The sequence below is a fragment of the Pseudogymnoascus destructans genome (assembly GCF_001641265.1).
Source record: "Pseudogymnoascus destructans isolate 20631-21 unplaced genomic scaffold scaffold_5, whole genome shotgun sequence".
NCBI lineage: Eukaryota > Fungi > Ascomycota > Leotiomycetes > Thelebolales > Thelebolaceae > Pseudogymnoascus > Pseudogymnoascus destructans.
This window is the reverse complement of record NW_020167524.1, coordinates 1,329,666-1,356,053: the sequence shown is the minus strand read 5'-3', so window position 1 is coordinate 1,356,053 and position 26,388 is coordinate 1,329,666. Positions and strand designations below refer to the sequence as shown.

Sequence of the window (26,388 nt, the reverse complement as noted above, 5' to 3'; positions counted from 1 at the left end):
CTTCTTGATCCTCTTGTTATCATCTGCAGAGCAGCCAAGACTGTCAGAATCGCTATATCGCTTGTTTGCCTTCGGCTACTTGCCTGCTTCTGCCGTCCGAACCCCGGTGACTCCGCCGGTCATCGTAGTCCCTGTCCCGATGCCTGTCGTCGCGGCGGTTGCGGTCGTAGTCGTCGTCCGAGGAATCCAAGTCCCGGTCCCTGTACCGGTCGTCGCGGTAGCGGCGAGATGATGACTTGTGGCTGCGCACGTCGCTGCGGGAGTCGTCCATGTCACGGTCCCTGTCCCTCCTACTGCTACCGTAACGGTCGTCTGTGGCGTCGTTCAGACCGAGTGCTGCTAGGCCCTTTCGCGCGTAGTCGGTGACGCTCTTGCTGCGCTTGGGGCGTCTGTCGCGGGAATCTTGGCTGTCTTCTGAGCCGGATCGTCTTCGTCGGTCGTCACGAGAGCGGGATGTCGAGCGGTCGTGACGCTTCTTAGCGGCGATGGCTCCCAAGCCTGCAGTAGCAAGAGCAGCGAGTGGCATAGCCGATCTAGAACGAGAGCGGTGACGGCCACCCCCACCATGGGAAGATTTGCCATCGTCGCTTCGAGCTCCATTGATCAGTCTGTTACCTGCCAAACCGCCAACCACAGCTTCCAAGAGATGGCGTTTGCTGTTGTGCTCTGGGTTGTCGCTAGCTGCGGCTGCACCAACACTACCAGCTCCGATGGCAGCCGTCAAGATGCGCTTGCCTTTAGCACCGTTCCATCCCCCTGGCTCGTTGCGAACGCGGAAGGCCTCAGCTGCACCAGCAAGTAAAGCGGCCTTTGCAGCCTGCTGGAGTTTAGCAACACCCTCGGGTGACTTGCCTCGGCCTCGTTCGCCATCTCCCTTGGTTCGACGGCTTCCGCGGCTCGATTCGCTACTGTGACGTCTGCGACGATCATCGCGGTCACCACGGTCGCTGCGGTCACCACGGTCGCTGCGGTCACCACGGTCGCTGCGGTCACCACGGTCGCTGCGGTCGTCATCATGGCCACCCATCGCTTTTGCAGCTGCGCCCAAGCCAGCAAGTCCCATGGCGCCTTCGACGATGGACTTTCTGCGGCTCTTCTTGGGCTTCTCCTCCTTTTCCTCCTCCGAGTAGTACTCGATTGCGTGTCCATCCCTGTCGTAGGCGATAGCGTGCTTCTCCTTGACCTCTTTCTCCTTCTTGTCGCCGAACCTCTTCGTGTAGATATCCGCACCCTCAAAGCCAGCGAAGGCGCCAGCCGCACCAACAGCAGCAGTAGCGAGTATGTTCCGGTCCTTGCGCTCGCCTCCCTGCGCCTTGGATTGGCGATAGTCCCATAACTCCTTGCCGCCAACAGCCAAAGCAGCGCCGCCGACAGCGGCCATGATCTTCTGGTTGCGCGACAGCGAGCGGCGTCTCCTTACACCCTTCTTCCCCTTCTCAGTCGTCGAACGGCGATCGTCGTCTCGCTCGGAGCGTCTGGTGTCCCCGAGGTACTGGCCGTACTGGGGGTGTCGGTCGACTGAGCGGGATCGCGCAGGAGGGCCATAGCGATCATCCGTGCCGGGCGGCGGAAAGGCTCTTGGGACTTCTTCGATGGATAGGTCGCTATCTTCTCGTCCGCGAAGTGTCAAGTCTTGTCGCGACGAGACATATGGTGGGTCGACAATAGCCGGGCCTCTGACGTAGGTATCCGTGGATTCGGCGTAACGAGGGTCGTCCCGCTCGTCCCGGAGGTGGTGCCGGTGGGATCGGTGCCGCCGTGGAGCTTCGGTGTCGTAGGAGTCGTAGGTTGACATTATGTCGACGGATATGTTATATCAGAACAACGTCTGCGTCAACACCTGGAGATGAAGTTTGCAACGAGCTTTGGGTAGCAACCAGGCTTTGAACCCAGTGCGATGAGTAGATTGTAGAGCTCACTATAGAACCAAATCTATATTGCACCACGGGGTATGTTGAAGCTAAGAGCGATAGTGAGTGTAAGGCAAGAAGCTAAGATAGCAATGAAGTTGAAGTATAGGTGGCGATGATGATGATGATGATGATGATGATGATGATGATGATGATGATGATGATGATGATGATGATGATAGAAAGTTGTTACAGTGTGGGAAGGGTTACAGGCTAGGCGGGGTGTTGGTTGGAGGGGTAAGTCGGCAGGGAGTGAGTTAGCTTTTGCGCCTATCGACGGCTCTAGCAGTGCCGCGACGGCGCTAGAAGTCAGAAGTCAGGCAGGCGCCAAATATCATCCTTCCTCCTTCCCAGACAATATACGTGAAAGGATTTGTACCAGACGACGAGGCTGTCTCTGGCTGTGTCTGGCTGCTATGGCGTGACATCTCAGACAATGGGTGGTGTGCCGCATTGTGTGCGCCTGACAACAGCCACCGCTTCACATATATATATATCCCCAAGACACAGCCACCGTGGCCTGTCTGTGGCCTGTCTGTGGTCTGTCTGTGGTCTGTCTGTGGCCTGTCTGTGGTCTGTCTGTGGTCTGTCTGTGGTCTGTCTGTGGTCTGTCTGTGGTCTGTCTGTGGTCTGTCTGTGGTCTGTCTGTGGTCTGTCCGCGGCTGGTCTGGTGGCTGGTCTGGCAGCAGGGGAGATATCTGACCTTTCCAGAACAAAATATCAAAATATCCCACCTCTCCCAAGCCTCCTGACGCTTTCGTCATGGGCCGCCGTAAAACACAGCCACAACCCGTACCGACGCCACATCTGCAACGCCATACATGTTTCCAAAAACAACGATAGATTTCATAATTATCAATCACGTGATCTGCGCGCCTGCAACGCCACACATGTTTTCCCAAAACAACGATACGGAGTACTGTACGTAGATTTCATAATTATCAATCACGTGATCTGCGCGCCTGCAACGCCACACATGTTTTCCAAAACAACGATACGGAGTGTGTACTGTACGTAGATTTCATAATTATTAATCACGTGATCTATGCGCTTGTGAAACTGTCCCATGTTCCCAGCATCCAATTTCCAACTTTCCTCATGTACCGACACTAAGAACCTTGCTATGCATAACATTCTTAGCCGCAAACAAGCAACGACAGACCATCTTTAGCAATGTTGAATTGCCAAACCATCAGCCCACATAGCGGATCTGCTACAGGTTTTGCTCGTTGATTGGTCGGACGATATTCGTTCACTAAGCTAAATTGCCCTACAAGGGCTACATGACGACAAATCAGCATCACATCATACTCTATTGTATCTTTGATATATGTCATACTATCATAATGATAACAGTGCTGTCAACAGATTAGTAAGAATGGTTTTAATATAAGGGTAGGAGTGGAGTCCTCTTTTCCAGTCCTCTTCTTCCCATACGAATCTCAAAAGTTCAAAAAGTCTTTTTGTCTACATATCACAACTGCTCGTCATTTTCCACGCCTCAAAACTTTAATAACCTTCACTCACTTCAAAATGCAATTCCAATACCTCGCCGTCGCCCTCCTCAGCGGCCTTGCCATCGCAACCCCAGGTCTCCAGCAGCCAGAGAAGCGTGTGGAGTAAGTTCTCACCCCCCTCACCAACCTCCCACAGCAATATCCTAACGTATCCCAGTATCATTGGAGGAATCACCTCCGCAGCCGGCGGAGAAGTCAGCAGCGCCCTCGGCAGCATCACCGGCGGCGGCTCCTCAGCAAGCCAGGAGACCGGCGCCTCCTCCAACAGCGAAGCCTCGTCTACCGCCAGCTCCGAGGCATCCTCCTCCACCGGCAGCGAATCATCGTCCGCCACCGAGTCCTCCTCTACCGGCAGCGAGTCGTCGTCCGCCACCGAGTCCTCCTCTACCAGCGGCGAGTCGTCGTCCGCCACCGAGTCCGGAGCCAGCTCCACTGGAGGTGCCGGAAGCTCGGGCACCAGCAAAGCAGGCGCCATGAGGACCGCTGCGCCTATGGCTGGTATCTTGGGTGCTGCTGGATTGGCCCTTGTGCTGTAAGCGGCCCAGTTTTCGCAGAACGATGAGACCAATCGAGGAAAAGGATTCAACTGGAAGTTATATATGGCTCGGCGCCCGGTAATAGATTATTGGTGTAATAATAAATTGGTTTAGAGTAGATAAAAATCAACGTGTGCGTAATATGTACTGTTGTATAAATTATTCAGGCTTGCTTGCATTTGGTGCGATGAAAAATAAATGTCCACGTTGAACGCAAGTACGTGCGTTTGATATATTTGCTACGTGTGGGCATGTAAATAAATATTCTCGTCGTTTCGTTGAAAAACAGAACAATCCGAGGCCGGGGCAATTTCGGTTTGCCTCTACTCAAACATACAACCCCTTCTCCCTATGCCAGTTCTCCAAACTAAGATGATACTGCTTAACCACGACCTTCTTCCCCTCCGGCCACCGCACCCACTCCGGCTTGCTCCCCTCCAAAATACACACCATCTCCTCCGGCACCGGCAACTCCTTATCAATCGCCGACGCAAAAGGATGAATCAGCTCCGGCCACTCGGCATCGTAATTCCACAGCATCGTGCTGCAATTCGAGCAGAACGAGCGCTCGGATGTGCATTTCGCCTCGTTCTTGGTGCCTCTGTCTTTTATCGGTGAGTACTACCTTTACCTGCAGGATATTCATTACGCTTACAGATGCTTCAGGACACCTTTCAATCTGTCGTTGGTTCCAGCAGCGTCGTCGTCGAAAAACGCGGGGAACCGTCATTGATAAGCTGGATGTTCTGGATGTTCTGGACGATGAGCCAGTACCCGGAACGGATGAATGTTGAGCCGACAGAGATCGCATGCCCATACAAATCCTACAGCCAGAACGGATTTCTTTACGCCAAGAGAGACTTTCGGACACTTTTCAACCTGCTGTTACCATGATAATTACATTCCTAAATTCGAAGAACAAACTTGTGAGTCGTAAGCTGCCTCGTCACCGAGAAGCAGCCAAGAAGAAGGCGTTCTTCGCCCAGAGCGGAAAAACGTAACTCCGGCTGAAATACGGAAGTCCATAGGTAGTTTAGTCGCAGCATCGGCGACGAGGGAGAGATAGCAACCGACGCAATGAGTTCTTTTGGATCACCTGGTGGGGGGAAGATGAATACGAGGCCTACGCCGTAAGTCTCTGTGCGCGGAATAGATTGGCTAGTTGAAGTTGGGGTTGAGGACTGAGTGATCGTGTAGTCCGGAGCGTGGGAGCTTCCCTCTTGATCATGATGGTAAGTCACCTCACTGTCTCACAATCAACTCGTTGAGTTGGAGGGAAGATATTATACTAACAGCTACCTTCTAGGGGAGTGCAAGGACGTCATGAAGAAGTACCTGGGGTGTATGAAGAGGCTCAAGGGCATGAACGACCCCGAATGCAGGAATCTGGCAAAGTGGTACCTAACATGCCGCATGGACAAGTATGCGCCCCTGATGAGACACCGAATATACTGCTCGAGACAATGAGCTGATAGCGATGTAGCAACCTGATGGCGAGAGACGAATTTAAGAACCTGGGGTTCGCCGATGAACCACCCAAAGACAATAAGAAGGGGGATGGGAAGGAGGAGAAGAAAGAAATTCTGTGGTAGATACGACCGGAGTGGCGCGAGGTGGGGAGTGTGAGATATGTATGAGATATATGGGTAAGGTTGTGAGATATGTATGATATTAGCATGAAGGGCGTTGAAAAAGCATAGCAAGGGGTGTTGGTTGGAACAACCAGGTAGCGTAGCTAGTTGCCGGAAGGTATATTGTATAATACCTATTCCACTTTCATACAGAGTTTTGAAATGCTTGGAGACTTCCATTCTGCATGATCACACAAACTGTTAGATAAGATGTGCAGTTTGGAGCCTCTGGGTAGAGTTTAAATGACTTGCTTTGGAGCCATGCATCATCAGCCAATTAGGCGAGGAACGCAACCACCAGCGCGCTTACAACAGTTACACTTCCTCTCCAACCCCCCATTGAGATCCCAAGTCCAGCCAAAATGCAGTAGACGGAAGCACGCTTCAATCATGAGTGTAGGCTCGAGCCTGTTAGGCGTCGCATTGATAGTGCGCTCCAAAGACGGTCCTCGCTTCATCTTCCACTACCCTCCACGTCTAAAGCCCAATGAACGTACCATCCGGCCTCCCTACGGCACGGAGCTCGACCCCACCGCGCCAGAAGATGCCGATGACATCGAACCAGATGAAGATGATGAGCTCGATGATCGGGATTACTCCCTCTACAACAGCCTCGAAGGGCTGGGGCTTGGTAAAAAATCGCGTCACGTGAACCCGTGGGAGGGAGACGACCATTTCGAGCTGCCGGATGGACAGCATGTGGTGCCTTGGGAATATCTAGATGCGTTCCATACGAAGGATCTGGCGAGCATTTTGACGCCGGCAAGGGCGTTTCATAAGAGGTGTTTCGAGTTGACGCTTGATCCGTTGACGTTTGTGACGTATCCGATGCATATCCGTGAGGATGGGCGATGGAAGAAGAAAAAGAGGGAGAAGAGGAGCCGTAGGCGGAAGGAGGAAGAGGAGAGACAGGAGAATGGGTCTATTGCCGATGATACGGCCATATCAGAAAGCCCGGCTGAGAGGTCCGGGGCAGAGGACGAGGCGAGAAACGTCAGGAAGCCGAAAGGGACATCTTTCGCGTCTGACGACACTAATGATGGCGGGATGACAATGTTCAATTTGGTGTTTATTATGAATCCGAAGACGACAGAGGCGCCGATGAGGGTTTCGGATATGTTTGAACACGTGGCGAAGGATATCAACAAGGCCCTGAGATATGCTCAGAACTACAGTAATTACGTCTGGAAGGAGTCGGAGCGCATACTGAACTTGAAAGAGAAGGCAAGGGAAGAGCGCCGTCCCATGAGCACTCTGTGGGACACTATTTTACGGAAGTCTTCTCTGGCGCAGACGATGAAAACCATCTACACATCAATATCCAACAATAGTATTGCTGTCGTCCAGCTGCTCAGCGATCCACCCGTGCGGCTATCTGTTCAGATACCCAAACCATACTTTTTGTCAATGCTGCCCGAGTTTGACGAGCCTTCCATGCCGGGCTTGTGGATCACAACTGCCAACTTCTTTGGCGACCAGGAAAATGAGGACGAGACCTTGCTTCTCTCCAAGCACTTTGCTCTTCTACTCCTCGATGACGAGAACAAAATCATTGCAGATATCCAAAGCGATGGTGGAGAGCTCACCGGGCCACTACTTGAATACCTCAAGATCGTGAGGCCTACTCTATCATTCCACCAAACAGCACAGCAACATGCAATCTCTCTGAATGATATTCGCATTCTCGCCCAGCATCTCATCTACCACCGTCGCGCCATTGCGGTTCCTCCGCTCCATCCGCGAGATACCTACATCCTGTCTCCTAACTGCCCTATGGCGTCTCTTCCTCAGTTTTGTGCCCTCTGGTCACAGAAATTTCCTCTCGCGCCGCCTTTACCTACCCTCTTGAGCGCTCTCAGCCATGCCCCGAGGCCCTACAAAACCTTCATACCAACCAAGACACATAGGCCAATATATACTGCGATGCTTGCCTTCCTCCTTCGCCACGGCTGGGCAACTCAACTCCGTACTTTCGCCTGGATTATCGCGTGGCCGGAGATCAAATATGAAGTACAACATGCCCTTGACGGCGCCGCTATTCGAGACGCCCATGCCGAAGCCATGGAAGAACCCAAGGATGATTCTAGCACCGCGGCAGCTACACCACTGCCCACTTCTCCGCATGCACAGGCAGCACCGTCAACGCCGCCAATAAGTTCCGAGGCAACCGCAGAGAAGGCACGCTTAATGAGACTCAGGGATAAGTCGGCGCAGGACCTTGCTGATTTCAATGCGAAACCCAAACCAGAGGCGACGAAAAACCCAAGTCTGAATACGGCGCAGCATTTAGTGAGGATACAGCCACAGCTTATCCTAGATCCGATGAGGGCTGAGCACGTGGATTCTATGTACCTATCTGCTATCGCAAAGCGCGTAGACGGAGGCGGGCCGGAGGATGAATCCAAAGGCGCTGGGACCAGTAAAGCTAGCACAACTACCGCAACTGGACCGGTTGGTAAACCTGCAGTTGTTACTAGTAGCTTGGCACAGTCCGTTGGTGCTTTGGGGACACTACCTAAGTTTAGAGGCATTGGGGCTGATGGTAGCGGTATGGGCGGCCTTAAGAAGGATAAGAAGCGCTTCTTGAAGTGGGCCAAGTATTTTGATGGCAAGACGAGTATTGAGCGCATCGCGCTGTTGGAGGGGGTTCAGAGGAAGGAGGTGTGGGCGCAGATCGCGGCCTGGGATGAGTATTTACTGGTGGTTAAGCATTGGTGATCTTGTAGATCAGAAGAGGGATCAAGGGAGATGATAGTTCGGCGGATTCTATGTTATATATTTCCATGTCGACAGATCGGCCGCCATGTATTAACAGGGGGTTAAGTTCCCATTATGAGCAACCTTGATTTGCAGCAATTACGCGGTGACAACTACTCGTGCGGCTCATGAGTCTGAAGAGGAACCGTGCCTATCGGGCTCTTACTATAGACAGTGATCATGAGTAGAGCGTCTGTGTGAGAAGGGATCGTCCACAGCAACTGTGCTATAAACGGGACTTCTAAATATCTACGAACTATGATAGTCATATTATATAGAAACTTAAGAATATGTATATCATGGCTTAATTATGTTCAATATGGCAAAGAATCAAAATATACATTGGAAGAGATAAATATGTGCAAAGCTAAGCCAATTCTTTTCGTTCAGTCAAAGAGCAGCGGGTTGGAGCTCGCCCTCCACGAGCCCTTGTCGCTAACACCCCAAACAGTGATTCCTACACACTTCTCAATGTTCAGGCAAGCCTTGGCAACCTAGTCTGCCTTAGCTGTCACTCTCAGTAAAGCATAGATATAAGAGTGAAGTTACAGCGACGTAGTCTGGTTCTCCAGCATTAACAATATCAAGCTCAGTAACTGCAATCTCAGAAACGCTGGATCCAGCAAGAGCAGTAAGAGCGGCTTCCGCACTGGAGCCAAGGCCAGTAGTAAGATGGCCTTGGGATCCGATACCATCAATGGGTACGCCAGCAGCGACCCACTTGTTGACATAGGTGATCATGCCCTGGGTCTTGGCGTAGTTCGCCTGGTCAAGGTTGTTCCTCCGTTAGCATCACGAGTAGACCTCGTATCAGATGGGAAAACTTACTTGTAGTCGTTTATGTAGAGCTTCGCGTTCGGGTCAGCGGCACCTGCGGCCTCGAAGGCGATGCGCACAAAGTCCTCGCCGAGGACGTTGGAGAAGACAGAAGATCTAAGTCCGTCCTCGTCGAAGATCTCATTGACAACATCCCAGGCGTAGATCTTGCCTTTATACCGTCCGATCTCAGTGCTGACGTGGTTCTGAATGACCGAAGTCAGGGTCGCTTTGTAAGTGATGGCTGAAACCCATCCCGGAAGCTGACTGTGCCACACGGTGGTGTGTCCGCGAACTTGCCGTTGGTCGTGGCCCAATCGACGAGATAATCGAGTCCTGCAAAGTTGAAGTTTCCCTGGGATGCTGCTATAATCAGCGCCCAATTCTATAATCTCTTGAAATTGGATATGTACACTCGATCGTATCCCACTTTCCGCTGTTCTCTGGCGTTACCAGTCCGAAGTCGGCCTGGATGATAGCAGCGTTCTTGTCGGCATTGAGGCAGCCCTGGTCTGTGGCAACACCGAAATACTTCTTTCCGTGGCCAACAAAGACTTCGTTCAGGCTGGTAGCGGCCTCCTGGCGGCTAAGGAGAGTCTTCTCATGTGGGGCAGCAAGTGCCAGTGGTGCCAGGAGAGCGGCGGCGACGAAAGAGTAATGCATTCTGACTGGTGGGATGAGATATGATAACGGTGATAAAATTTCTCTATGTACCAACAATTTGCGAGATCGTCTCCCATATATACCTTTCTATTTATCCGTATTTTTCATCACACTGGACAAGCGGAACTACACAGGGCCTGCTCCTGTTTCGTCCATATGAGAAGCTGCCATCGTTAGTCTCAATCATATTTGGCTACCCCACATCCCCTCAAGAGAAAAAAATAGCCTAGTGCCGATCACTTGGATTTTAGCTGAAGCCACAATAAGATATCCCGATGAAGATCAAGAGGAGGCATGGAGCACCCAACAACTTAAGCAAATAACATAATGACGACGCATGTAACCCTCTCCAAGCTCGGCAGTTGCCCAGGCTAAATGCAGTTCGCTCAGTACCTGGCTCGGGACTACGCAACCCCAGTCTAAGTTGACAACTTTTCTATTTCTTGAGATCAGCCCAGCTAATCTCCATTGCTGGCAATCGCATAGAATACCGTGTCTCATCGGACATATGGTAATGTGACCAACAGCACGGGTTTATAAGTGCCTGAATTGAAATTGATGACGTGTTCGAAATAATCATGGTAAATGACGACTTGGGTTTAAATGTGACTTTATTATATTTTCTTAGGCAGTAATTAGGTTAAGCTTGCTTTCAGCCACGACCTCACGAGTAGGAGTTATTGTGGTGAATAAAGTCAACCGAAGTTAACATTCATTTTCCTACGTGCTGTCATCTATGTCCTCGCTTTTCCAAACCAAATAGACTTCCTTGATACCGCAAGTCGGCCATCAGCCGTCTTCCAACAGCCTCACTGGTGTATTGGGTGTTGGAATAAGACAGGCCCCGAATTGTATATTATTCTCGGACGAGGCTAATTTGGATTCTTGTCGTTTGGAATCCAAACATATCCCCTTCACAGGATTCCGCGTTTAGCCTCGGCGCAATTTTCGCAGTCGTCATTCGAGCTTCACCACGTATGTAACGGAGTCTTAGGAGTGGTTCGAATGTGTGCCGAAAGCTATTTGATCCATCTGGAATATCATTTCCCAAACTTCGCACCCAATGGTATTTCAGGTCATGACCATAGCTTCATCTCTCGGCATGACTGCTAAATGGATCTTCCTGGCCAATAGTTCATCCGATACTATCTTTCTTCTCTCGTTCCCTCTCCGACGTATTAATCGTCTTCCCTGGCCAATTCCTCGCAATATCGATGTTTTCTCTCGGAGCCAAGATTTCGAGAACAAGGAAGATCAAATAATCGATAACCATACATAAGCAAAAGAGCTTCCCTGCCCAGATGCCGCAACCGTAATATCTCTTTAGTCGGTCAATGAGAGCGAAACTTTGCACACCCGCACGGCCCCTCGTAGCGCTCCAACTCGCAGCGTTGGCGGCGTCATATCCGTAGAATTCTGCCTCGCTAAGAACGCCCGATATTCCATCGTAGACTCTTTCTGTTCGACGGGCAACGTCTATCCAAGAATACATCATCTTCACTTGGTCATGAAAGCGCTCCGTTCGAACCTTGTTTGCACGTAGAGCAGCGATGGCTTTGCCCGTTGCGGCCACCAAATCATCCTCTTCCGGCTTTGCGAACACGGTCATATGTGCTGGCAAGACTTCCGGAATACCACCAACTTGGGTGCAAACAACGTAAAGACCACAACTCGCAGCTTCCACAATCACGGTTCCAAATGCCTCTGTTAAACTTGGGTGGAGGTAAATATGTCCTCGCACCATAACATCTCGGACCTCTTCGTGTCGCACTGGCCCAAGCAATTCAACGCGGTCCTGGAGGACATTCCTTTCCAGCATTTGCTCGAGGTCTATGGCTTTGGGCCCTGAACCTGCAATGATAAACCTTACATTTGGGTGGGCTGCGAGTATCCGCGGGATAGCTGCAATAAGCAGATCAGTCCCCTTGTTATAAAATAACCTCGATATAACAGCTATTGTAATGGTATCGTTCGGCCCCAGATAATGAGGCAGGGGAGTAGCTGCCTGGGCATTAAAATTTTGTAACTGGTTATCAGGTCCATTCGAGTATGCTGGATGTGACAAAGGTCGAAAGTTTTCGGCTACAACGGCGTTTGGTATGACTGAGACCATCAAAGGGTCAAGCGACGCTCTTAAAACTGTGTTCTCTTTACTGTGTAATGTCAGTATCGCCGATGCGCTTTCAGGGGTTTCGTATAGACCTACCAGGTATGGCTAACACAAATAACATGGTCAACATCACTCAAGGTGAACTTCAGCAATTTGTTTGTCAGGATACTCGCTGCATCCGCAAACCCAAAAAGTGAATGATCCGTAAACACTGTCCGAAGCCCCATAGTCCTCGCATGCAGAATTGCCTCGTGGCAAAAACTACTCAAACTCGCATGGCCATGTATGATTTCAATCTGCTCCCTGATAATGATGTTTCTGAAGGTTGGGAAGAACGAAAAGACCGTCGGAAACGTTGTGGCTCGGTATATAACGAAGAAAGGCACATGGTAGACTTTCAGCCCATTCGTGAGGTAGCGCACGCCAGTTCTACCTTCATAGGCATGCGTTATAATGATAACCTTGTGGCCACGATCGATTAACTTTGTCGAAAGTTGGTAAATATGGCTTTCAATTCCTCCTGGTTGCGGAAAGAAGAAATCGCAAGCCATAGCAATGTTATAACCCATCGTGAAGGTTGACGGGATCAGAAGCCCGCTGGTGAACCAGGCAGCTCCTCGAGTCTAGTGATACCGCATAGTTGGCGTTAAGGAGTCTCCCAAAGAAGTCGCAAGATGTTGATTGTTATCCCTGAGAGACTCTGCGACCCCGTCGGCTGCATCGCATTGTAGAATTAAGGTACTGCCCAGCGAATCAGCATGCAGCGCTCGATAAAGCCGATAGGGCCGATAACGACTATTTCCGAAAAAGTTCCTTCCAGATCGCGAACAAGAGCGACAGCGGTTCAAACAGGCTACAACAATTGCTGCAATGTCCTCTTCACTATATGCTCGATATGTGCCTCCGAAGAAGAAGGTGACTACGGAGCGTACCATAGTTCCAAATGTAGTTGTACCGCAACCACAGCCAACTCCACCTCAACCGTCACAACAACGCCCGCCGCAACCATATATCCATCCTTCCAGGGCGAACATTGCCCCGGCCCAGCAACCAAAAACTGCGCCCAAAAGAAAACATGAAGATTCAACCGGAGGCCGAAATGAATCTGCGGCAAATTTCAAAAAAGCCAAAAAGTCACCATATGTCCCAAAAGATTTGAAACTAGCGCAACGACCACCGCCGCCGCCGCAATCCAATACCGCCCAATATGAGAGTAAAGAAGAGAAGAGGGCAGCCAAGATTGCGCGAAGAGCACATCAGAGAGCATTAGAGCAGGGACTAGAAGTAGAGGAGAGACCGCAGCTGCAGACGGCACCCGTCGCAGGTGAGAAACCGGTTGAAGTCAAGCCGAAGGAGAAAAAAGCGCCAAAAAGGCCTAAAAAGAAGGCAGAAAAGGAAGATACAGATGAATCATACCGGGAAGGTGAAGAAGGGGATGTAAAGCATAGATCAGTCTTGGCAAAAAGGGCGAAATCTTTGAAGAAGGCCGAGAAGATTGCTCGAAAGGAAAAGCAGAGAGCACTCGAAAGTGGGGAGGATGTTGAGATGGAAGATGCTGAAAAGCCGCAAGAGGCCGAGGTCGAGCTTCATGCCCTCGAACCTCTCCCACAGCCAGAGCCCGTGCCAGAAGCTCCCCCCATCTCAATATACTCAGCTTTGCCTTCTTGGCTTGGAAGTCCGATATCCGTCGCGCCTACCGCTACAGCACAGTTCGAAGACCTCGGCCTTCCTAGTGCAGTTATTGAGTCGCTCAAAAAATCAGGGATTCCAAGTGCATTTGCAGTTCAGGCTGCTGTACTTTCACTTCTTCTTCCAGGGCCCCAGAAGCAGCCAGGAGATGTCCTCGTATCAGCCGCAACTGGATCAGGAAAAACACTTGCATATGTTTTGCCAATGGTGGAGGACATCAGTCAGACTATGGTTACTCAATTGAGAGGTCTGATAGTAATGCCCACGAGAGAGCTCGTCACCCAAGCCCGGGAGGTATCAGATATGTGTGCCAATGCTTATGGCACTGGGAGCAGAAGACATATTAATGTCGGTGTAGCCATTGGCAACCAGACACTGAGGCAAGAGCAATCATCTCTGATGAAGCAGGACTTTGTTTATGATCCCAAAGAATACCGTGCACGCCAAGAACGCATAAACGCTGCGTGGAGTGGGTCGTCAGTCGGAGATGAAGTCGCAAATCTTCTTATGGAGGAGGATATTTCGACGCCTATCGATCACATTGTTCAATACAGTCCTAAGGTGGACATCATGATTTGCACGCCCGGTCGATTGGTTGAGCATTTGAAGTCTACTCCTGGCTTTACGCTCGAGCACCTAAAATGGCTAGTTATCGATGAGGCAGACAAGTTGCTTGATCAAAGCTTCCAACAATGGCTTGAGACGGTAATGGCCAGTCTTACCTCTCGTGAAACGGCTGCACCCAGTCAGCTGAGGTCCAAGGACAGAATAACTAAGGTCGTGCTAAGTGCTACAATGACGCGAGACATTGGTCTTTTGTCACAACTGAAGCTTAATAAGCCTAAATTTGTCGTCCTCGAGGGCAATGAGGGTATGGGGGCTGGGGAAGGGCAAGTGGACACTCTGAACTTGCCGCACACGCTCCACGAATCTGCCATAAAGATTGATCAAGAAGGATTGAAGCCGCTCTATTTGCTTGAAGTTCTCAAGAGGAATGGTTTACTTGCGCCAAAGAGTTTGCCCCAGGACGACTCAGACTCTACATCCAGCTCAGGTTCAGACAGCGATACTTCAGACGATGACTCCGATGATGATACCTCTTCTTCTAGATCCTCGTCGGACTCCGATTCGAGTTCGCCCGGTGACGATTCTTCTTCTGATGATTCTTCAGACGATGACTCTTCATCGTCCAGCGATGCCTCATCAACAACTTCAGTGCCTTCTAAGAAGCTCCCAGCGAAAAAGCCGGCAGGTAACATCAAGCTTGTCAAGCCTCATGGCGTTCTTATCTTCACCAAATCCAACGAAAGCGCTGTTCGGCTATTCCGCCTATTAGCTCTTCTTGTTCCATCTCGCGCCTCTGAAATCGGAGCCATTACTTCTACAACATCACGAAAGCGCACACTACGCTCCTTCCGTAGCGGCGCCCTTTCCGTCCTCATAGCATCCGACCTTGTCGCCAGAGGTCTAGATCTACCCAACTTGGCACATGTGGTAAACTACGATATGCCGACAAGTATCACGAGCTATGTACACAGAGTTGGAAGAACAGCGCGTGCAGGCAAGGAGGGTGCAGCAACTACATTGTTTTCAGCAACTGAGGGAAGGTGGTTCTGGAATGACATCGCCAGGAGTGGAGGGGTCAAAAGGAAAACGAAGGTTGAGAGAATTACAATTTCTGCAAAGGATGTGTTCTCGGAGGATCAGAAACAAGAGTATGAAGTGGCGTTGGAGAAGCTTGGGGAAGAGACAAGGGGATACAAGGAGACGAATCAAAACACTGGAGATATCTGAGATACCATGCATATAGTTTTGAATACACGAGGCGGGTGCTCAAGCATTTACCAGAAAATACCCCCTTGATCAAAATCCTCTTTCATGAAAGCCTGTTGCACCAATGCCCCTCATCACCAACATTATTATACGTGTGATAAAACATATATTTGTACCTATCATGTGCTCTTCACGGGCGGCTTCCTAAACGGCCTCGCATTATTCGCATTCTGGCAGAGCACCGGCACCTCACCCTTCGTCTCCCAGCCCTTCTCCCTCTTAACCGTTCCAACCTTCGTGTACTTCTTGTGATTGGCAAAGAAATCCGCCCAGTGCTTCAGGGCCTTATACGCCTTCTCCTTTGCAATCTTGAGCTCTTCCTCTTGTAGGGCTGCCATCTCCTCTGTGGTATACTGAGCATCCACTTGCGGCGTGCTCTTGGGAAGGAACATCTCTTCTACGCCCCGCATATCGGGACTGATATCGCTGTTGAAGCAGGTGGTCACCAGGGCTCGCGAGCAGTCGGCGCCGCCGAGTTGGTGGTACGAGCCGCCTGGGCCGTAGAAGCGGCGGCCGTCGGTCACATCGTAGATTGTGCCGTTGACGGCTAGGTAGATGGGCTTGGTGGGATCGCTACCATCATATTCTCCGAGCTCGGCATCTGTGAGGAGGACTGGTGCAGCCTGGGAAGTGGTCTTAGTATCAATGCATTCAATGGAGCCGCGTCGGGGTACTAACTAGCATTGACTGCCAGTAGGATATATATGTTGCGCGGGGTCGTTTGAGGCCCCAGACCGCATTGTCGCGGGTTACGAACCAGCTGGCAAGGCCGGAGAGGAGGAGAAGCAATGTTATAGTCCGTAGAACCTCAAGGACAGTGATCTTTGAACGATCTTCTTCTTTCACCAGCGAGGCCACAGCTGGAGCGGACGAGATGTCCTTTTCTTCAGCCTTTGACCTGGTGCTTCGTTGCCGAACTTCTGACATTATGACGATAGTCGCCGGAGCTTGCGGTAACTTGGGGTGATTCAGACTCAAGACGTTCTTCAAGGATATAAATACAGGGAACAGAGGATAATGAGGACAGATAGCAAGAAGCTATCTAAAGATCTCTAACTATTAAACGTTCACGGCCCTGGCTGAACTCATAACCCACATCCAATTGGCCTATGTATTGCGTTCTGGATATTAATATAAGTTCAGAAGACCATTTGTAAATAGATTGAGGCCATTGGTCTGTATTGCATACGGTGGTAAACGTATGATGACGGTCCCCATACCATTTTATATCCGAGGCGCTGGTAGTTTCAAGAAGTACCAAGCCTTATCGGTGCTATAATCAGCCACCACCAGTTTCGAAAACGGGTCGAGCTCTTAAAAGAATATCGTGTGTGACGCTACACTTTGGAAGGTTCACAGTATCTACAATTATAGTACACTGTCATGGTTCTTCGGCGCTTTAAGTCATAAAAAATTTGCATATACGAGTCACAGGTAATCAAGAAAAAACTGTCGTCCAGAATCCCATGTCATTGGATATGCTACACCGAAGAGAGTTCCGAAAGACCCAGCAAATGCCTTCCCTTATCATGCCCCTCTACTAACTCTGACCGTAGTCGATATTGTAGGATAGGGTTCATAACGTCGTGTAACACCAGATACCAATCTCAAAAAGAATCCTTTACTCGTCGGCAGTGATCGCACGAGCTAGTGAGATGTTAGGCTTGTTGCTTTTATGTTTTAAGGGGTTTCTTTAATGAACGTACTGTAAATGCTCAGTGCACTGTGCGAGACAACCTTCTTGATGATGCCCTTCTCCTCCAGGTCGGCCAAACATCTGCGAGCAACGGAGCCGTTGATCTTCATTCTGTCGACCAGGACCGCGACGGTGATCAGGCGGTAGGTCTGGACATCTTTGTAAAGCTTGTCAGAGGTGGCCTTGTCGAGGAGGACGGCGTGTTGGGCCTTGTCCTTGACTATAATGCGATTCAGTCAGTGATGGGCTTTCATACAACAGCTCCTACGGTGGGACTGTATCGCAGCGCAGAGGAGCAGAGTGGAAGTTCACGCACCCTTTCCCTTCGACCACTTCTTCTTAGCCTTCTTGGGTCCGGTGTTTGCTGGAGCCTATCATAACAGGTTAGTATGTGGTAATTAATGCGTGCGGCTATTCGACGTCTGGCTAGCATATTTGAGGCGAGAGCGAGCCTGGTAGTTGTCTGTCGCAGAGTTCGTGCCTTTCGTGAGAGGGGATGTGCATATTGAAGCGACGGTCTTTGCCGGGTTGCTGATATGGATTGGCGCGCTGGGAATTCGAGATTTCTTGTTGCCAAGTCGATGCGGACAGAAACTCCTACCCATCCGATGCAGAAGAATTTTTTTCCCTCTTTCAAGTGCGGAAGTCACATAGTCAGAGCCTCAGTCGTTCGTTTGAGCGAACCTTTATCGACTCGGGCGTTGACGGTATGTGCGAGTGGCGAGGGGTTGGTGCGTCCAGAAATGCCGCCAGAGCGTCGTTCGAATCAAATATGCGTAGCCAGACGTCGAAAATAATTGTATCGCCAACATATTTTGAAGGGAATCCAAACTCACCATTTTGTTGTCGTGTGTGGTGATGTCGGATGGATTCTCGCAATCCAGAGTGGTTTGAGGTGTGCAAAATCTTAGGGTTTGCTGGGTGGACCGACCGGCCCTAGACTAAATTCTGCCTAGCTCCAACAGACGTTAGCGCACACAACTCGGTAAGCATTTTCGCGAATTGAGCAACAGAATTAACGACGAGGCCGACGCTCAATTTCTTCACCAATCCATCCGACATCGACATCGACAATCGCAATCATGTCTGACAGCGGAGAAATCGAAGTTGAGGCCATCCAGGGCTACCAGGTCCTGCCCAAGGATGTTACCGCTGAGATTGGCAGCATCAAGCTGTTCAACAAGTGGGTTCGTAAACCCGACGACTTTATCGAGTCGAATTCCAGGCGCGAGGAACAATGGGGCTGACGGTATATTTACAGGCTTACGATGAGGTTGAGGTCCGCGATATCTCTTTGACGTAAGAATCCCTATTCCGCGACTTGGTTTGGAGAGTTGGACAGCGGCGCACGCACAATAAGAAAGAGCCATTCCGGGCCAGAACAAGAAGGAACCGTGAGAACAACGGCTAACATATAACTCTACAGCGATTACATCCAGATCCGTGCCCCAGTCTACATCTCCCACTCCGCTGGCCGTTACGCCGCAAAGCGCTTCAGGAAGGCACAATGCCCGATCATCGAGCGTCTCACCAACTCTCTCATGATGAACGGCCGCAACAACGGAAAGAAGCTCATGGCTGTCCGCATCGTCGCCCACGCCTTTGAGATCGTACGTGCCCAACTGCAACATGCTGCCAACCACCGTCCACTAACAATTTCCAGGTCCACATCATGACCGACCAGAACCCCATCCAAGTCACCGTCGATGCCATCGTCAACTGCGGACCTCGCGAGGACTCCACCCGTATCGGATCCGCCGGTACCGTCCGTCGTCAAGCCGTCGATGTCTCCCCTCTCCGCCGTGTCAACCAGGCCATCGCTCTCCTCACAATCGGTGCCCGCGAGGCCTCTTTCCGCAACATCAAGTCCGTCGCTGAGTGCTTGGCTGAGGAGCTGATCAACGCTGCCAAGGGAAGCAGCAACTCGTACGCCATCAAGAAGAAAGACGAGTTGGAGCGTGTTGCCAAGTCCAACAGATAAATTGTGTCTGCGTTTTCCTGGGCATGGATGGAGTGGAACGGATGGGTTTGCATGTTTTCGAGCTTTGTCTTTATGGGGCTATGCAAGGATGCAAAATGTCACGTAGATTGCTCATTTGAATGCTACACTCATGAAACAAACATACTTAGTACCTGTACCATTCTGAGAATATTGGTTCTGCTTGCTTGTGAATGTTTTGAGTTCCCTTCTAACATGCACCAAGGAACCAAAAGGGCAGTAAGGTCTTACTATCTCCTGTGGAGTTAGGCTTTGGAAACTGAAGACTTCTCATATCCCAGAAGTCAGCTATGAGAAGCCCCTGCCCCTGTATCGAGAGAAGATATGGGCCACAGGGTTTCCATACGGCTATAATATACAATATATATAGTGAGTAGCGTTTATCGCAACCCCCCACCTCCACATCCCCTACATCTCCTCACCTCGGCACCTTAGGGAACACTCATATCATACCCATTCCAACGCCCTCTTATACGCCGGCGTATCATAACACCTCTGCAACCACTCATCCAGACTCGGAAACTCCTCCCCCAAATCCAAATACCCCTATGCCTCACCATCGTCATCGGAAACTCCAAAACCACATCCGCCCTCCCCGGCCTCTCCCCATAAAGAACCCCCCCTCCGCCCCCCCCACCAACTTCCTGTCCAAATTCCCCAACTGCATCCGCAACTCCGGGCCATCTACGCCGCCCATGGGGCCCTCCCCGTTGCGTATCAGCCCGAAATCAAGCATCATAATAAACCCCGTCGCCCTCTGCAGATTCGTGCACGCCATGGAGGTGATAACCTCGTCTCTCACCCAGTCTCCATCCCTCAGCCCGAAGCGATCCCCAGTGTCGAAGGTACGGATTAGGTATGTAGCGATGGCGAGGGATTCGGGGATGGCGCGGTTTCCATCTTTTGGGCCGGTGATGAGGAGGGGTGCTGTGCCGTGGGGGGAGGCGGCGACGAGGGCGGGCGGGGACTGGAAGGGGGCGGTGGGGTCGGTGGGGGGGTTGCGGGTGTGCAGGACGAGGTTGTATTCTATGCCGAACTCTTCGAGGAGCCAGAAAATGCGCTGGGATTGAGAGTTCTATGGCGGGGTTAGTAAGTTGAGGGGAGGGGTGGTGGGGGAGCGCACGTTGAGGTGGTGGAAGGTGGGTTTGTTGTCTGACATTGTGATAACATATACTTCTTAAATCTATTATTACCAAGATGTCGAGTCTAGACCGAACCACTTATAAATTCGGACTTTAATAGACACCCGTTTTATATTAGGTTTAATTCCTTCGGAGTCACGATAATATGGAATTATCGGTCTTCTCTCTAGCTCCGCCCCTCGTAACTTTCCGTTTTAGTAACTCAAAAAAAGATCCAATGACACAAAAAACACCAAATAAAAAACATCATAGTTATTAAGGCGACTAATTATCTACAGAGCTCCCCTTATGCGCCCTTCCCTCAACGAGAACGGCGTTAGACGCCCCAGATCGAAAATGATAAAAAGCTAACTACTCCGAAAAAAAAAGCAAGCAACCACCAAACACCATATGACCGTTTTTGACAACACCGTACACCGAGTGCTATGCGGCGCTGCTTATAGAAACAAACAGGTACTCAATTCAAATCCTCTCTTCCCTCTCCATTTCGCCCCCAAACCCCGTCCCCCACGTTCCGGTTCGTCCCAGAAAATCCAGACCAACCGATATTCGCGCCTCTCTAGCATTCGTAATTCCATACTGCAGTCATATTCCTGAGTCATTGCTTCAAGCCCTGTTCATCCGTCCCCTTGACATACTCCGTGCGCTCCGAGGCGCCGTCGCCATTCCCGAGCTCAAGGGCGCGGACACCTCACGACCCTTCTTCGGAGTCATCAACTTGCTCACTTGCGTCTGGTGCATGCTCCTTGCCCGACCTCTGCGTTCGCGTATCATAGCCAGCGCTTCCTCTCTGGACATCGTGGGGCTTAGCGCCGGGTCGAGGGAGGATGAGACGGCGGGGGTGGAAGAGGGGCGCTCGATCGGTGTGGAATCCGAATCGGATGGTAGTGCTAGAGGGACTCTAGTTGTGGTTGAGGTTGTGTGGAAGATTGGCTCGGAGTGCTCTTCGTGGATGTGAGTTGGTGGGATTGGGGCTGGGCTCGATGATTCAACAGTTGGGTTGATGGCGTTGTTAAGATGCGAGGAGAACTTCTTGGTGAGAGCCACGCGATCCGTAGATTGTTGCCTGCTGTGTGAGAACCTTGGGCTTGCAGAATGTGATGGGTCCAAGGACTCGTTCCTTCCGTGGTTACGGTAAGATGGCACCTCTTGGGGCGCCTCACTCATGCGCTGTGGACTCTGGCGATAAATGATGGTTGCCTCGCTCTCGGCGGGGCTGGGTGGTGCATCGAGAAGCGACATGGGAGATGTGCCTTCGGGGAGGATAGCAGCGCTGGGTGGTTCGCATGAAGGGGTTCTGGCGTGGAATGAGGGGCGATTGGGGGTGTTGGAGAAGTTGATGAGAGGCTCGGCCCTCGATGGCTGGTACTGCTTCGGAGGAGAGATCCAAGGAGATTCTTGCGGCGGAGGTGAGACAGTGCGGAATATTCCTTCTGCGGGGATAAATAATGTGCGCTGAAGCGCCTCGTTTGCGCGGCCTATATCGGATTCTTCAGGTTGGACCTCGTCCTCTGTTACTTCCTCAGGTTTGATAAGTTCTTCTCTTGTCGTGTCTAGTCCGGCTGTTCGCATTGCCTTCGGAGAGAAGGCGGGCAATGGAATGCTCGTCCTCTCGGAGACTTTGCATGAGCAGCAGTTTAAACGGCACTCCACTTCCATAAACTCCACCTGGTCAAAGGCTCGGTCAGCCCTATGATGTTCCCACTCCAGAGCCCGCTTGAGGTTCTCGATTTCGTCTTCGCTTGCAAGAGAAGACATGACAGACACTCTCCGCAGAGGAGCGGTCGCCTTTCTTGGAGACGCAAACTCGTCGTCTTCGCTCAGCTTTGGCAAGGGAAGTTGTCCCTCGGCGGCTATCCTCGCTACCTCCTCATTCTTTGCGATAGTCCTCAGCGCATCCCGTTCTTGCTCCACCAACTTCATTTTTTCCACCATTCCTGCAAACTCCTCTTGGAATCCCACCAGTTGATATCGCGCCTCGAACGCCTCTTGTTCCCTCTTATTACTACGCTCTTTTTCATCGTCCATATCCGATTGTGATTTCCTCAGTTGTGTGCGCACAGCTTTGAGTTCTTCTTGAAGTTTGACGACAACAGATTGTGATTTAAAGGTATCCTTTCGTGTCCTCCTGATTTCCTTCTCCCATAATGCTTGCGTGTGGCCGTGTGTCTCTTTTGCTCTACCATAGTTTTCCTAAACAATTAGCTTCATATTTAGCTTCCGTGGCATTGAACCTTACCATGACATTTTCCAGCCTTACTCCCACTTTCCTCTCCCTATCTTTACCCTCTTGAACTTCCTTCCTTAATGACCGTGCCTCATCTCTGTAGCGGCGCATCTCTGATTCCGCCTCCTCCCGTCCCAACATTGCGCGCTTGAGCGCCGCATCGTTTGTTCTCCGTTCCAGCGCCTTCCCTTGGAAGGCCAAAGTGTCGAACTTTGCCGCTTTCTCGTGCACGGTGCTGTCCCTCGAGTGACTTTGCTCCTGGTCGAACAGGCGCACTCTCGCTGAGGTATCTACATCATATCGTTGCTGGTTGACTCTGTCAGGAGAAGCCTGGTTGAGCGGCTGGTTGAGCGGGGCCCCGGACGAGGCCGGAAATTTGTAGTTTGGATCCATCGGTATCCGGAAGATCTGTGAATGTGAGGATTGTGGACGTATGCACTGTGACAATTACACCGAAGACCCCGATTACGTGGACTGTGATATCGATGATCGTGCATCATTGACTCGGTTACGCGCAATGCTGGAGTCTTCAACCGTGTAGTAAACACAGGCGCCAAATGAGGCCTAGCGGGGTTTCGGCGGTTGCTATGGTTGTACTCGGTACAGCACAGCACGTCTAGCTGGATCTGGACGTTTGATAACTGATCACGTGCCGATAACCGCCAACAGAAAAAATAATTTATGGGGACGACGGACGAAAACGAGATGGGGAGGGAGGGGTTAGTGGTAGTATTTCAGTATTTCCAGTATTTCCAGTATTTCCAGAATTTCCCCTTATTGGGGTGGGGGTCTGGAGCAATGTACGGAGTCGGACTAGAGTTATCTATCCATGTAGGGAGCACAGTCAAGAAATTAATTTGGATCCATTTGGATCCGTCCAGGTATGCTATGGAGAAGAGAAATCCCCTTCCCGACGGCTCCTTAATTGCCGCATCGCACGTGACTGACAGCCTACAGCCTACAACCTCGGATCGGTTGTTTCTTTTCCTGGTGACCTTGGTTGCAACAACAGGGAACACGTTGCTCATGACTCGGGCTCCGGCTGGGAAAAATAATAAGAAAATAGTAAATCAAAATGGCCTTCATAACGAGTACTGTAATGTCCATAAAGAGTATGAACATTACAGTACTCGTTATGTACGGTTACTCTTGACATATACGACGGTATCTCGGCTTACCCGCATCCTTTTTTTTTGGCATACAATCAGACTATAAATGGATATCGTTGGAGTTGAATCGCCAATTTTGTTGTATTGGACGTATTGGACCTTGGTACATACCTTGGGCTGTTAAACCCGTAAATCTGTTGTAAATTGAGACATTTTGCTGTAACATTAGTGGTTCATTGCTGGTTCAAACTGTGGTCCCAGCTGCCTCCAACTGGCTCCAACTTGCCCCAATGGCCCCAACTTGCCCCAATGGCCCCAACCCCATGCTGATATCTTTGTTCCCTTGCGGCAAAAAGAGCATGTCCCGAATCGCCCCGACACAATTTTTCTTAGCGCGTGTCGCTAGCACGCTCCTCATCCGCTCGCCTACTCACATTTCTGTCTTCCTCCCCTTCTTATAATACTTCCATCCTATTGCCTCTACCATCACCAGTTTCTTCATTCTCGTAGAACACATCTCCCCTCAATCCTCCTTCTGCAAATTTATCAGGTTCATTCTTTGATAAACCGCAAAAATGGGTGCCGCCGTCGAAGATAAGAAGTCCTTCATGGGCATGCCCGTAAGTTTTCTCTCTCCATCCATCGGATCACCTCGGTCAGCACCATCGACATTCGGCACATCTCATCAGCAATCGCCTTCAACGCCATCATGGAGCATCTACAGATCTCAATGGACATCATACTGCCATTTTTAAGATGATTGGATGCTTCAATTGGATGTCGCGGAGCTGCATGAGATGATGTTTGGGGTCGATTGAAATTTTCACCTTCGCTCCTTTCGTCCAGTAACTAACTCAATTCTTCAATAGGGCTTCGTTGTCGATTTCTTGAGTATGTCAAAACCACATCCAATACCTTCCAGCGATAAATTCGATGAAATTGTTGCTGTCAGCAACAGACCGAATTTTCCGCACCCGGAAGGCTTTCCCATCGACGGTCAATACTGACTATTGCTCCCAGTGGGTGGTGTCTCCGCCGCCGTCTCCAAGACTGCTGCTGCTCCTATCGAGCGTGTCAAGCTCCTGATCCAGAACCAGGTATGTTACAAAACCCTTAATACTCTTGAAACTCTCAATCTGCAGTGCTGTAAACATCGCACCTAGCTCGTCATCTCCCCAGGTGACATAGGTAGCTCAAACGCGTCAGCGATGTTTCGGTACAGGCATTTCTGGGTTGTTTTGGGATTCTTCCAATGAACCAATTGCTAATAGACAACTTCAGGATGAGATGTTGAAGTCTGGTCGTCTCGACCGCAAGTACGACGGTATCTCTGAGTGCTTCAAGCGTACCATCAACCAGGAGGGTGTCGCTTCCCTCTGGAGAGGAAACACCGCCAACGTCATCCGTTACTTCCCTACCCAGGCCCTTAACTTCGCTTTCCGCGACACCTACAAGGCCATGTTCGCCTTCAAGAAGGACCGTGATGGTTACGCCAAGTGGATGATGGGTAACCTCGCATCCGGTGGTGTACGTTTTGTTCAGCCCTTGATCGTAAGACTTTTTAACTGACTGATATAGGCTGCTGGTGCCACTTCCCTCCTCTTCGTCTACTCCCTCGATTACGCCCGTACTCGTCTTGCCAACGATGCCAAGAACGCCAAGAGCGGTGGTGACCGCCAGTTCAACGGCTTAGTCGATGTTTACAAGAAGACCCTCGCTTCCGATGGTATTGCCGGTCTTTACCGTGGTTTCGCTCCCTCCGTTGTTGGTATCGTCGTCTACCGTGGTCTCTACTTCGGAATGTACGATTCCATCAAGCCAGTTCTCCTCGTCGGCCCTCTTGAGGGTAACTTCCTTGCTTCTTTCGCTCTCGGATGGTCTGTCACCACTGGTGCTGGTATCGCTTCTTACCCTCTGGACACTATCCGTCGTCGCATGATGATGACCTCTGGCGAGGCCGTCAAGTACAAGGGCTCCTTCGATGCTGGTCGCCAGATCATCGCCAAGGAGGGTGTCAAGTCTCTCTTCAAGGGTGCTGGTGCCAACATCCTTCGTGGTGTTGCCGGTGCCGGTGTCCTGTCCATCTACGATCAGATGCAGCTGATCCTTTTCGGAAAGGCCTTCAAATAGATAACTCGACCATAAGTAGTAGTCGATAAAAATGGAGTGTGACGGAGGGTTCTGATAATGGTGTGCCGCGGTGGACGTTGTTGTTGGGAGCCGAGTGGATAAGTTGTTGCAGACATCCATTGCCATGGTTCTGGAGCAGCTTGCGGTTGTTAAGGGTAGACCTTGATGCTGCTGTACTTTATAGCCTACGCAATTTTTTCCTGATGTATTTCTCTTGACTTTTGATAACGATCAAACACCCCACTGGATTTTACTTTTTTCTCTTCGTTGGCTGTTTTGCGCGCACATGCGACGATAGATATGGGACTTGATTATGAAATAGAGAGGCTTACTTTAACCGCTGTGCCTAACGTAATTGTGACGTCTATTGTGATTCCCCTTGCAGCGTAGACGCCATGTTATGCAACTCCTCCGTGTCACGAGTACAAAGCAACTGCAGTCCTTGGTTGGTAGGCAATTGTATTTAAGTGGGCTTTTTGTGCCATTTAACTTCCCGTCGTGAGCCCTATTCGCGATGCAGCATTTGGGATGCTTGCTGTAATACGGAGATATTCTCAGACATTATAGCTTCGTTACTTTCAGCATGGGATTCAACCACAGAATAATGAGTGGCAATTTCATAT

The 26,388-nt window shown here is 50.6% G+C and overlaps 15 protein-coding genes across 15 annotated transcripts; 6 read left to right on the top strand and 9 right to left on the bottom strand.

Moving 5' to 3' along the window:
- Positions 1-19: 19 nt before the first annotated feature.
- On the bottom strand, positions 20-2,091 carry VC83_02647 (uncharacterized protein; the record flags this gene model as incomplete). Its single annotated transcript, XM_024466305.1, has 2 exons — positions 84-2,091; positions 20-23 (listed from the first exon to the last, which is right to left on the bottom strand). The coding sequence occupies exons 1-2, from the start codon at positions 1,793-1,795 to the stop codon at positions 20-22; spliced, it is 1,716 nt and encodes a 571-aa protein (XP_024326500.1). The 5' UTR covers positions 1,796-2,091.
- A 919-nt stretch (positions 2,092-3,010) lies between these two features.
- Positions 3,011-4,100, top strand: VC83_02646 (uncharacterized protein). The gene is made up of 2 exons (XM_024466304.1): positions 3,011-3,529; positions 3,585-4,100. Exons 1-2 carry the CDS (start codon positions 3,444-3,446, stop codon positions 3,961-3,963), a joined length of 465 nt encoding a protein of 154 aa, XP_024326501.1. The 5' UTR covers positions 3,011-3,443; the 3' UTR covers positions 3,964-4,100.
- A 190-nt stretch (positions 4,101-4,290) lies between these two features.
- Positions 4,291-4,989, bottom strand: VC83_02645 (uncharacterized protein; the record flags this gene model as incomplete). The annotated part of the gene is made up of 4 exons (XM_024466303.1): positions 4,291-4,564; positions 4,619-4,634; positions 4,688-4,787; positions 4,888-4,989. The coding sequence occupies 4 exons, from the start codon at positions 4,987-4,989 to the stop codon at positions 4,291-4,293; spliced, it is 492 nt and encodes a 163-aa protein (XP_024326410.1).
- COX19 (Cytochrome c oxidase assembly protein cox19) lies at positions 4,684-5,759 on the top strand. Its single transcript, XM_024466302.1, has 5 exons — positions 4,684-4,889; positions 4,985-5,093; positions 5,161-5,195; positions 5,270-5,384; positions 5,447-5,759. Exons 2-5 carry the CDS (start codon positions 5,041-5,043, stop codon positions 5,553-5,555), a joined length of 312 nt encoding a protein of 103 aa, XP_024326411.1. The 5' UTR covers positions 4,684-4,889; positions 4,985-5,040; the 3' UTR covers positions 5,556-5,759.
- A 78-nt stretch (positions 5,760-5,837) lies between these two features.
- NPR3 (Nitrogen permease regulator 3) lies at positions 5,838-8,606 on the top strand (the record flags this gene model as incomplete). The annotated part of the gene is made up of 1 exon (XM_024466301.1): positions 5,838-8,606. The coding sequence occupies one exon, from the start codon at positions 5,838-5,840 to the stop codon at positions 8,310-8,312; it is 2,475 nt and encodes an 824-aa protein (XP_024326408.1). The 3' UTR covers positions 8,313-8,606.
- Positions 8,607-8,737: 131 nt separating this feature from the next.
- Positions 8,738-9,092, bottom strand: VC83_02642 (uncharacterized protein; the record flags this gene model as incomplete). The annotated part of the gene is made up of 2 exons (XM_024466300.1): positions 8,738-8,845; positions 8,901-9,092. The coding sequence occupies 2 exons, from the start codon at positions 9,090-9,092 to the stop codon at positions 8,738-8,740; spliced, it is 300 nt and encodes a 99-aa protein (XP_024326409.1).
- Positions 9,093-9,387: 295 nt separating this feature from the next.
- On the bottom strand, positions 9,388-9,830 carry VC83_02641 (uncharacterized protein; the record flags this gene model as incomplete). The annotated part of the gene is made up of 2 exons (XM_024466299.1): positions 9,388-9,530; positions 9,581-9,830. The coding sequence occupies 2 exons, from the start codon at positions 9,828-9,830 to the stop codon at positions 9,388-9,390; spliced, it is 393 nt and encodes a 130-aa protein (XP_024326406.1).
- A 591-nt stretch (positions 9,831-10,421) lies between these two features.
- On the bottom strand, positions 10,422-12,708 carry GPI3 (Phosphatidylinositol N-acetylglucosaminyltransferase gpi3 subunit). The gene is made up of 2 exons (XM_024466298.1): positions 12,037-12,708; positions 10,422-11,983 (listed from the first exon to the last, which is right to left on the bottom strand). The coding sequence occupies exons 1-2, from the start codon at positions 12,507-12,509 to the stop codon at positions 10,966-10,968; spliced, it is 1,491 nt and encodes a 496-aa protein (XP_024326407.1). The 5' UTR covers positions 12,510-12,708; the 3' UTR covers positions 10,422-10,965.
- Positions 12,709-12,810: 102 nt separating this feature from the next.
- On the top strand, positions 12,811-15,423 carry DBP6 (ATP-dependent RNA helicase dbp6; the record flags this gene model as incomplete). Its single annotated transcript, XM_024466297.1, has 1 exon — positions 12,811-15,423. One exon carries the CDS (start codon positions 12,811-12,813, stop codon positions 15,421-15,423), a length of 2,613 nt encoding a protein of 870 aa, XP_024326313.1.
- Positions 15,424-15,581: 158 nt separating this feature from the next.
- VC83_02638 (uncharacterized protein) lies at positions 15,582-16,888 on the bottom strand (the record flags this gene model as incomplete). Its single annotated transcript, XM_024466296.1, has 2 exons — positions 16,141-16,888; positions 15,582-16,085 (listed from the first exon to the last, which is right to left on the bottom strand). Exons 1-2 carry the CDS (start codon positions 16,387-16,389, stop codon positions 15,582-15,584), a joined length of 753 nt encoding a protein of 250 aa, XP_024326312.1. The 5' UTR covers positions 16,390-16,888.
- On the bottom strand, positions 16,889-18,112 carry RPS25 (40S ribosomal protein S25). Its single transcript, XM_024466295.1, has 4 exons — positions 17,995-18,112; positions 17,475-17,529; positions 17,169-17,378; positions 16,889-17,109 (listed from the first exon to the last, which is right to left on the bottom strand). The coding sequence occupies exons 1-4, from the start codon at positions 17,995-17,997 to the stop codon at positions 17,084-17,086; spliced, it is 294 nt and encodes a 97-aa protein (XP_024326311.1). The 5' UTR covers positions 17,998-18,112; the 3' UTR covers positions 16,889-17,083.
- A 70-nt stretch (positions 18,113-18,182) lies between these two features.
- On the top strand, positions 18,183-19,306 carry RPS5 (ribosomal protein S5). Its single transcript, XM_024466294.1, has 4 exons — positions 18,183-18,345; positions 18,420-18,457; positions 18,585-18,768; positions 18,822-19,306. The coding sequence occupies exons 1-4, from the start codon at positions 18,241-18,243 to the stop codon at positions 19,137-19,139; spliced, it is 645 nt and encodes a 214-aa protein (XP_024326310.1). The 5' UTR covers positions 18,183-18,240; the 3' UTR covers positions 19,140-19,306.
- VC83_02635 (uncharacterized protein) lies at positions 19,307-20,391 on the bottom strand. The gene is made up of 2 exons (XM_024466293.1): positions 20,281-20,391; positions 19,307-20,232 (listed from the first exon to the last, which is right to left on the bottom strand). Exons 1-2 carry the CDS (start codon positions 20,314-20,316, stop codon positions 19,720-19,722), a joined length of 549 nt encoding a protein of 182 aa, XP_024326309.1. The 5' UTR covers positions 20,317-20,391; the 3' UTR covers positions 19,307-19,719.
- Positions 20,392-20,427: 36 nt separating this feature from the next.
- On the bottom strand, positions 20,428-23,213 carry VC83_02634 (uncharacterized protein). Its single transcript, XM_024466292.1, has 2 exons — positions 22,539-23,213; positions 20,428-22,492 (listed from the first exon to the last, which is right to left on the bottom strand). Exons 1-2 carry the CDS (start codon positions 22,917-22,919, stop codon positions 20,906-20,908), a joined length of 1,968 nt encoding a protein of 655 aa, XP_024326308.1. The 5' UTR covers positions 22,920-23,213; the 3' UTR covers positions 20,428-20,905.
- Positions 23,214-24,113: 900 nt separating this feature from the next.
- On the top strand, positions 24,114-26,094 carry VC83_02633 (uncharacterized protein). Its single transcript, XM_024466291.1, has 5 exons — positions 24,114-24,255; positions 24,505-24,526; positions 24,656-24,732; positions 24,917-25,162; positions 25,214-26,094. The coding sequence occupies exons 1-5, from the start codon at positions 24,211-24,213 to the stop codon at positions 25,763-25,765; spliced, it is 942 nt and encodes a 313-aa protein (XP_024326307.1). The 5' UTR covers positions 24,114-24,210; the 3' UTR covers positions 25,766-26,094.
- The last annotated feature ends 294 nt before the right edge of the window (positions 26,095-26,388 follow it).